Below are 10,857 nucleotides of genomic sequence, written 5' to 3'. Positions count from 1 at the left end.
TTAGTTTATTACTACGTACTAAGTACTTATTGTTACGACGTCGTTAGTAGTAGTTAGTTTATTTTATTTTGTTTTACTACTCTCTCTTTTTTTTTTATTATATATATATATATATATAGAGGGTGTCAAGAAATTCCACATTGACAATTCATTCGTTTTTTTTTATGACTGGTAATTTACATCACATAAACCTCAAATAATAATAACTTCTGACCATTGTATAATGTACTTGTTTTGGGTTCTTGCAGATTAATATTTTCATAGTTATTAATATCAATTCTTCAAAGGTTTTTGTTTGTTTTCCTCTCATTCTTCAATCCTTTTAGATATCTCAAGCAGCTGTTCTTTGTTATTTTTACTTTCTCATTTGGTTTAAGCACCTAATTTTTAGTCTATTATTTGTTTCTTGCCTAAAACAATCAGACTTTAACAATGCTCAAGCAAATAATTCAAAAAAATAAAATCCACCACTTACAATTAAATAAAGCTCCAGCCCAAAGGACTTAATTGTGACTAAAATTTTGAATCTTCCTCATCCTGAATAATAATGAGGCTGCTAGTGAAAACAAAAGTGTGATTACAACTTTACAAACTGCGTTAAGATACAGTATAGTTGGTGGGGAAACCAATTTAGAAAGTTTCATAATACATATATTAAAATTTTTTTATATAACTTTATTATATATATATATATATATAATCTATATAAAAGTTTTATTAGAAGCTATGAAATAATGGTTCTTCACGTCATGGAAATGGAGTTATAATACAGTAGAGACTTATTGGGCACTGAAAAAAGAATTTGTGCTTCTCATTTACATTGTATGATAAATTATTTAGGTTTAGTCACATGTGTCAAAAAATGTAAATATGATATATGGATACTTTTTTAGTTTTTAAAGATAAAAAAGATGTATTTTCATGGCTACGAAAAATAAGTATTTCTTTGAAATACACATCTAAAGAAAAGGCCCTTTTTTTGGGTTTAACCGTAATATATCAAGCAATTGGCCATCATCATCATATTTAAAATGTTTTAAATAAATGTTTCATGTAATAAATCTTCCATGTCTTGTGGACTACTAGTTTACAAGTACAATATTGTCACAGCTGGTTCATTTGCCATTGTAGAAATTTTACTATAAAATTAGCATTTATTAAAACTGTAAGATGAAGTAAAAAGTAGTTAAAAACATAAATTAACATTGTATAGCTGCTTTATACTAATTTAGTTTATTTAGCCTGAATTTATCTATCTATTAGAAACAGTTAGTACTAAGGCGATGTGTATACTGTGAAGTGAAACAACTACGTTTAAAATGCATTTTAACATATAAGAAATTATAATTTCTATTATTTTATGTTGAACATATTGAGATATTTCTTGTTGGTTTGTATTACATTTGAAAGAGTGCTCTTCTTCATGATTTTTATTGTATAAAAAAAGAAATTGATTTCTAGCAGTTAGTGCTCTAAATTTAATTTTATGTATAAAATTATATATATTAAGCCTTTTATTTTCTTTGTAAATACGGAGTGAGAAAGATTTTGTGGTAAACACTTTTACCAGTCTTAGTGCTGAGAAGTTAAGAGAGAACTGTAGATGAATTATGACAAAATTTTGATACTTTTTGTAATTTTTAGGCAGCTGGAGCTGTGCGACCCCTAGTTTCAACAGTTTTAAGAAGTGACGAAATGGGTTTTATGGAGGAGGCATTAGACAGAAGTCAGTACTGTGCTAGTGAAATGCCTCAAGCTTTTGTTTTGAGTTTGATCAAAGAAGCTTATAATATGGTATGGAAGAATAGTCTTTTATTAATATAACTATAACACTGTCTTTGGTAATTGCATGTTTCATCTTTTATTCTGTTTGAACATTAAAATTTTTAATTAATTAATTTTTCAATAATTTCTTTATTTGGTTTGATTAGGAAATAAAAAATCAGGTGTTAATATTAATAAGTTTTATTCTTTAAGGTATACATTCCTCTGTCATATTAAGTCAAAATTCTAATATATAAACTAATATTTTTTGGCATTTAGGTCTCAACTGGGAAGAGTGTAATGACTAAAGTTAATTAATTGGCTCATTAATTAATTAAACCACATACATGTTTTCCCCCATAAAGCAAAAAAAAAACATGAATGTGCAGGTGTAAAAAGTTTGTGCATTATTCCAACATGATATTAATCTTTCTATTTTCACCTAGTTTTTCTTTTAACTTAATTTTTGAATTACCCTTCATATTATAAACATCTTCTGGAGGTCACCATTTGTGCATATTGCAAGAAAATATTTTTGGCTAAAAATGTCATTTTGGTACAAACGTTTTTACAGATAATCTAGACATCACTACTTTGTGCATTGCTAATATCAATTAGAGATGACCAAGAGATTGCCATTTTTTAAGTTTTCAAAATATTCAATAAGCCCCCCCCCCCTTGATTTTTTGTAAATCAAATAAATTGATAATTAAATAATGAAAATATGTTTTACTATCACTGATATGAGTAATAAGGTTTTTTATTTAAGATATATCATGATTGTAAATAGAAATAATTAAGTAGCCAGTTAGCCAATTTATTTATGTATGTTGTTTTAATAGGATAAACATAATACTCAATAAATAGAGATTTGAGTCAAGAATGCTTTGCGGTCACCTACAATACTTACTCAACTAAGCTTATTTGATTTGGTTAATATTATTTAACAACAGCCTTACTCTCCTTGATCTTAAAATCCTCTTCGTTGTCAGAACCAGACTAACACACTGAAGTTTTCACCCACTGCTTTGCTTTGACAATTGCTCTCTAGATGTCTGTAAGTACATGAATTTATGGCTGAAGTTGACTGTAGATGCTCTTTGATATGTTGTTCCAAGCAGCGAGTTTGAGAACCAATGTAATCTTGACTACAGCAAGAACAAACAAAACTATAACAGCATAAGAGTATTAAAAAATTGCCAATTACATCCTTGAATATAAAAAAAGTTATCTATTTGTAGTGCAAGACTGTAATGTTCTTACCCATGTACAATAGTCTAACGTATAACAAGTGTATGGGTGTATCATAACACACTTTACAAAGGGTATTAACTGCCATCAGAAACTTCTTAATCACCTTATTAATCAAGGACAAATGAATACCATTTTATGTTTTCTCCAGGTCTTTTGGGAAAACAATAGTTTTTGTTCACAATGTGATGAGTTTTTTAAACTTAATGAAGTTTATTTTGTAGCTGATAGGTGTAAAGTTACTTATGACTATACAATCTTGTGTACATAGACTTATGACAAGTAACTACTTACAAATATTTGCCAAAGTTATCAGTTTCGAGATCAAGAAATCATATATTAGAATTACTTTCTTCCTCAAAAGGAAAATTTATAAAGGAAAGCTTTTTATTCAGATATTACAAAAACAATTAACATGCTCCTTTCTCCTAACTATAACAAAAGTATTATCAATATACTATGATACTTAATAGGTTTAAAACTATCAGGACAATCTTTATTAACCATTGTTTCCCATAATGAGCTATGAAAAGATTTACAAGGTTAGATGCCAGTTTGGAACCCATGCCAACTCCATCTATTTGATCATAAATAGAATTGTTAAAAATGAAATGCAATTCCTTGGTGCCAAAATCTAACAATTTCTTAAACACTGACTTTGTTAATCCTTGAATTTAGTCCTATATTCAAACTCAATGTTGGAAGTTAATTGAATAACCTCACATGAAATAATATTAGTATACAAGGATACAATATTAAAACTAGCACAAAAAAAACCTATTCATCGAATTTCAACTTTCTCATATCTTCAAATATTTTAAAAATCAATTTTTTACTGTATACTCACTTTTTATGAATTTCTCTAGAAAAGTATTTAAAAATCCAGTAAGTTTATGGTTAGAAGTCCTGATACTAGATATTTTTGGTCTGATTGTGCAACCAATTTTATGAATCTTAGGTAAAACATACAAAACACACAATGAGGTTCAGATGGTCTTAATATCATTATATACCTTGTTACTAAGTGCATGATTTTTCTTCAGTCTTAGAAAGTATCATTGAAGTTAACCTTCCCTTTTTTTTGGTGGTATCAGAGTTTAATTTCTCAAATTTAGTTAGCAACTTTTTTCCCAAAGTCTTCCCTATTTAGGAGAACTGTACCATTACCTTTATCGTGTTTTAATATAACCAAATCATTCTTGTCTTTTAAAAGTTTAATTGCCTCAGATTCTTACTTAGAAATGTTTGATTCTTTTATACGTGTAAAAATAGGATAATTTTAAGCCAAAAATTTCAGTAGTTATACTATCCAAAGTAGGATTGTCTTTCAATCTTTTCAATAACTTTTCTAATTCTGATACCATCACTCATCTCTGTATACAGAAAACTATTTTTCTCTTGAAGTCAGGCTATCTGCCTGAGAAGCTTGCATGCCACTAGCCTTATGAAAACTCCCACCTAAAATTCACACGAATGTGAAATGTGAAATTGCACTATTGTATGGTGACATATCATGCAGCAAAACCCTCCACCAACAGGAGTGTGACACACCTCATTGTGCAAATACTTCCTCCACATTTATGCACAAAAATCCTCAATCTCTTCCTTGGCACAATCATGCAAAAATGTGTTTATTTTTGCTGAGACTTGAAGTATTTTACTTCAACAAATTTATTTTGTGTATTAATCTTTCAATATGAATTCACAATTTAACATGAATTTTTATTCTGCTGAAGTGAGTACAAATCTCTCTCACAGTTACCAACAATTCAGGAAGTTCTTTGCCTGTAGAGATTTAGGTAGCCATCGTGCAACATTTGGTGGGGTCCAAGTTGCCGACATGACTCTCTTCTTCGGTCCCTGCCACAACATTCCCTTTGCTGGATTTTGAATCTGAAGTTGAGGTGGATGAAGTTTTTTTTTACCTCCTGTTTTTACCTAAATTACTTCCATTCCTTCTGAAGAACACATTCATTCCTCTTCCGGTTTTCTAAGAACTTATTTTTAGGTATGTATCATTCTTTTTCGTCACCCCATTACATATAATGCTTCCCAATCCCTTGTGCAAAACCTTTCCCCTCATGAAATCTTGGTTTTCTGCCCTCCTCTGATATTTCAATTCGTGTTTCATCCTTTATAGAACATATTCGTTTTTGCTATATTATGCCATGTCTTTCCCACCTGACAGTTTCCTACTTATTTAATGAAGACTACTTACTTACAGTCCTTCTTCCTTCCTTTCCAGGACATCCTATCCTTGTAGTCATATTTTCTGTCTGGGGAATATACTCTCTGTAGGATGTGTCACTGTCCAGTTCCCAAATTTCTCAGCTTTGTGCTTTCTTTATTACCCTCCCTCTCTCCATTTCATGATGGGGTATTTTATTGTTCCCCTAATGAATTTATGAGTTTACAGGGAATGCTCAGACCCTTCCTTTCTTTTTCATGGCACCTTCAACTTCTTCTGCACTTCTCACTTCTTCTCACTTGATTCTTTATTGTTGGGACGTCTTTAGTAGAGATACCCTACCTTCCTATGTCCATTTACCCACTCCTTCCTTTGTGACTCTTGTTTTGCCCCCTTCCTCCATCAGGAGCTCCTTGCAAGTGTCGCTGTTTCCCTGGAATCATGAGCTGAAACAGCCTGCTATCAGTCTTTCCTTTCGTTGTTAGTTTCAAGTTTGTCTTAGTCTCACTCCCTTACATCCATCCCTGACATCACTCTCCCCTCCCTGTTCAGTTCCACTTTCTCTGCCTTCCACCTCTTCTTATCCTCCTTCTACCCAAAGTCCCTCCTGTCATCCTAACAGTCAGTGACCATCCAGTTGGTTCAGGTCATGTGGGGTCCTGTCTGTCCCAGTTTGCTTATTTGTGGGCTTATTTCACTAGTAACAAATGGGTCATTCAAGTCATGACCCATGGTCTAACCCTCCATTTACTCTCCTTTCCCTTTTCTATTCCAACATAGCCTTTCATCCCTCCTCAGTTCAAGCATACCTCCAATGTCTGGATGGGGCAGTTTTGTCAATCCATAGAGTGAGTTGCTTACCTTTCTCCAGGTTATTATTATTGCCTCTCTTTTGTCCCCATAATGAGCTGGTACTGGCTCTTGTTCATTGATTTATTCTCTATCAATCATATTTTTGGAAAGAGGATTACTTCTCTCTCCTCTGGTCTTTCCAATCAGACCTATGAATGACCAAATCTGATGGTCAGATGCATTCTCCATTGTCTGATAGCCCCTGCCTCATGACCTTACCTCAGGTTCATCCATGGGGACTGTGACTGTCAGTTCTATGTCTTTCCATTCAGAATAGCATTAACCCCCTATGTTTCTTTTATGTTATGAGGGCTTTTGCTCATCATTCCCATGGTCTGGGACTATGGTTCCACTTCTACATGGTCTACAGACTTCTCTTCCTTTCCCAAGTGGAATCTACAGATTACACATAACTTCTTCTTCATGAAACTACTTGCTTAGGATGGCTCATCTAAATTTCCAACTCATTCCTAACCCTTACCCAATATCTTATTCACCTCTGGATACTTTTCACCTCTCACCTCAGTCGTGCCCACCTTATCCTTCCTGTCTACTAGACCTCGTAAGTCTAGTCACCTAATTCTGCACCTCTCCTTCTCCATCCATATGTTAGGTTCTCTTTGGGGACTTTGGATTCTCTTGAACGTCTCATTCCACTCAGTTGCACTCATATGTGTCACCTCCAATGGGCCCTACGTGACTTATGGAACCTGTCCAGGGATCCACACTCCTCATGAGACCTCCTTCCTCCCGATTTCCTGGAGGACCTTGCCTGGTGTGTTGAATACTTGAACTCCACCACTGATGTTCCTTTAAGACCTAAAAAGCACATCTTCTCCTACTCTCCAATGCATCACTCACTTGATTGGGAGCATTCCCTATGACTCTCTCAACTCAAGTACCTGGAGCTCTAAAGAGTGTTTTCTCCACATCAGCATCCTGGTAATGCTTGCAGTCTTCCATTTATTATCCTTTTGGTGGATATTACGGGTATGGTCCACTTGAACAATTCCACAGTAGAGTCTCATAAACCATCTAGAGAGTGCCTATTCCAGAGCCCATTTAGAGGTGACCCATTGCACTGTCTCTAGTAAAAAACTTTTCTGGTAGGTGCCTAATGCAGATTCAGGCACATTCTATGGGTCTCTCTTATGCAAATCCCCACCTCACACACACTTCGAATGGAGTATGGGAGACCATTGCCATTTATAGGCTCTTGGCCATTAGGGTGGTAGACCATGGGGAATTCTCACTGATTAGAACCTAATAGTAGGGCTAGAACAAGTGAGAAGTGAGGGAGGGGGGTTTGTGGAATGTAGTGTGGATCACCCCACTTCATACTGATCCATCACAATCTCCAAGTGGATTTTGGACACATATTATTATACCCAGTTCTTATATATGTCTCTATTTATCATATTTATTACTACTGCAATGGCATGAACCCTCAGCATTGGATGGCAGAGTATATGATATTTATTCATGTCCAAATGTGATGTATCACTCACACACTACTCCCACAGCAAGCAAAGGGCCCATAGAATCTGATTGTTGAGTAGCGATTATATAAGTACACATACAACTTGTGTCCAATACGGTGCTCTCTTCCCATGAATGGCATTGGGCCAGTAGTGTCTGACACTAGAGGAGCTGTGCACTGATATATATCACAAGTGCCCTTCTCCCACAGCTGGTTTAGACCCATAGACTGATGGTTGAGGAGGTGTGCACACAAGGTACAGTCTAAACAATTCCAATCTCACTACACGTATTGGTCATCCTACAACTCGAGTCCAAGTACTCAGAAGATCATGTAAGTATTCCACCCATCCTTGGGACACAGTTCAGGCCTTTTGCCTCTTCTGTTCATAATCATGGGCAAAGAGTATACCCTGGATGAGATGAAATGCGATCTCCCACAGGTGTGCACCTACGGAGTCCCTGTCATAGGGTGACACACCCTATGGGCTTTCATCGGACACTTGCTGAAGGGAGCTCTTCTAGATCTATTTTGCACCAGTCCTTCCATCATCTCAATGTGGAATTCTAGCTTTGTGTGTACAGAGGTGAGTGAGTGTATCAGAAATTAACATATTCCTGAATTTAAAATGTATTTCTGATAGATACTTACCTCCGTACATGTTCCCACCTATCCTCCCCACTTTCCTAGTGCACCTTTATTGGTTGCCTCATCAAATAATGAGGATTTTTGCATGAATGTTTCTCTCCTATTGGTGGAAGGTTTTGCTTCGTGATATATCATCATGCAGTAGTGCAAATTCATGTGTTTCATTCTCAATTTAGATGGGAGTTTTCACAAGCCTGGTAACATGCAAGTTCCTGAGGCAGATAACATGATTTCTGTTTTCAGAGGTGTTTATTGGAAATACATTTTCAGTTAAGGAAAATGTTAATATTTAAAAAGTAATCACAATAATTATTTTTGAAGTTGATACAGCAAACCATAAACCTTTAGGAAAAAACTTTTGTTCCTTGTTAAAATAATTAAAAAAGTAAAACTTGTGCAAAAGAAATTGAATATAAATGTAAAGGAAATGAGAATTTAGAAAAATACACTTTCACTTTACAAAAAAATTAGAAATTAATATCTTGGTTAGACTTTGCATTTTGTACATTGCATATAAAAATTTGTAACAATTATACCTTAAAAAGTATCAGATTATTTGAAAAAATTGAGTCATTTAAAAAGTTCATAAGGTATTACAAAAACATTTTGTGAAGAACTGGACAGTGTGATTTGTAACTTTAATAAGTATGAGCTTACTAAGACAGAAAAACATATGCTCTCTAAATGTTTAAAATTTGCTCTTTTTCTCCAACCCATTGTTACTGAGTTTTCAGGCATTTTACATCTCATTCTTTCCATACTGATCATCTTTATCTTTGTAACAACTTTAAAATCCATAATCATATGGGGGGATTATTTTTCCCATTATTGTTTTTTGGTTTTTATTTGTCATCTGTTAAGATTTTCAAATACCACTGAGTCCAGATAGTATTAAAAGACTTGTTTCAAGTCATTTCCTTTTTTACTCTTGATTTCATGGTGCTTCTATAATGTATTTCTGTGTTGTTAAGAAAATAATACAATACTTAGAAACTTCAGCAATAAAGAATACACCAACAGTCAACCATGTGTATACTATAATTAGTAAAAATACTACTTGTCAAAAATAAACAGCAGATGCAAAACATTTCAAAATAAATTTACAGTGTTTTCCATCTATTAATATTTAGTTTTAACAGCAACATTATTTTGAATTATATTGTACTATCTTTGCAGGCGTTTTCAGGTTCTTCTTGTTCATGTGCACAGTATAGACTGGTGCTTTTCATTACAATGCAAGTACTTTTTCCAATAATGTAATACATTTCTTTTGAGTTTTGAAGTTTAACTGAAAACTAATTACTTTACTAAATATAATTAAAAACAGGCTTAAGAGTTGAAACCTCAAATAAGAGAATTTGTCCAAAGAGTGTATAAAAATAGCAGTAATTAAAACAGATGTAGCAAAGTTTTGTATTTCTTAACAAGATGTTTTATATTCTGTTTTTAAACTATTAGTGTTCTGATCATGACCTGGACTATGGTACTGAATGCCTTCACCTTGTCCAAAAATATATGGGTCTAAAACCTCGTCTGATAGAGGGGACTGCTGATTTGTGGAAGGTCTGTTGTTTCATTACTATATAGCACTGTATATACCCCATTGTTAATTATGTTTCAAGTTACTGGCTTAAATATTATATGTAGGTTCTGTTTTTATTTTGAAACTTGTACTTTTTCCTTAAATCAAATATACAAATCATTATTTTATTTTGTAGTCAACAAGGAACATAATTATGGTATGAATGATTTTTACAGAATAACAATTGTTATTGTAACAAATGGCTTATATAAGTAATGTTCTGACCACTACTGTGTTTGTTGTATCCCAGCCAGCATGAAGAGCTCTGGATTGTGTGAAATGCATTGTCATCAATGGATATGACAAATATAGTGTGGTTGGAATGCTGTTATACACTTTTCTAATTCTTGAAGATCAATAAGTGACTAGATATTGTTATGTATTAGAATTTCAAATGGTCTGAAATTGAGTTAACTGATAATTTAAATTTAATAGTTAAATTGTTTTTTGACTTAGTAGTTAAGTAAAAGCTGATATACAGTCAGTTTATGATATTTGCCAACAAGATTGATACACACAGTCTTCTTTTTTTTAACACAAATATGCTTTAATATACATTCAACAATACAATTTACAATAACAGTTATTACAAACAATCATTTATAAACAAAAGTTTCACAAACTTACAAGCAATATAAAGTCTTCTTTCTAGTTTTGAACTTCCTTGATATTTTATCGAGGGTTCACAATGAGAGAGTTGATTACGAGTTGATGTATGTACAATTCACTTAGTAGGGAGCTAGCTAGCCCTGTAGTTCTTGCTGATCACACGGTGATTACAGGTCGAGATTCACCAATAACTTTAGGTACTGTTTTTGTAAAAGTACTAATGTCCGATTTGAATCCACTAAAGTTGAATGATTTGTAATGTTTGAAATTTATAAACATTCCTGGTCAAATATCTGAAGTTCCCGATTAATAAGCGTTAATCACAGTCATAGCTTACAAAGTTTTTTAGCAAACTAATAATAGATACTCTCTTTTGGTGTGGTGCGTTGGTTATATTTATAGGCTGCAGAGGCTTTCTATAAAATTCAGATTACATAACAATACAAATTTAAGCATTTAGGTACACACATATATTGTTGATTT

General features: G+C 33.3%; 1 protein-coding gene across 3 annotated transcripts in view; it reads left to right on the top strand.

Moving 5' to 3' along the window:
- Positions 1-10,857, top strand: part of LOC106457984 (isoprenoid synthase domain-containing protein-like) — a 43,014-nt gene that overhangs the window by 16,992 nt on the left and 15,165 nt on the right. For all 3 annotated transcript variants that reach the window (XM_013917433.2, XM_022384086.1, XM_022384085.1), the window contains exons 5-6: positions 1,645-1,794; positions 9,642-9,746. In XM_013917433.2, the coding sequence (XP_013772887.1) occupies positions 1,645-1,794; positions 9,642-9,746 (255 nt within the window). The remainder of the gene's footprint in view (positions 1-1,644; positions 1,795-9,641; positions 9,747-10,857) is intronic.

Source organism: Limulus polyphemus, unplaced genomic scaffold, assembly GCF_000517525.1.
Source record: "Limulus polyphemus unplaced genomic scaffold, Limulus_polyphemus-2.1.2 Scaffold400, whole genome shotgun sequence".
Taxonomy (NCBI): Eukaryota; Metazoa; Arthropoda; class Merostomata; order Xiphosura; family Limulidae; genus Limulus; species Limulus polyphemus.
The sequence above is the reverse complement of the archived record's forward strand: the minus strand, read 5'-3'. Positions and strand labels throughout refer to the sequence as shown.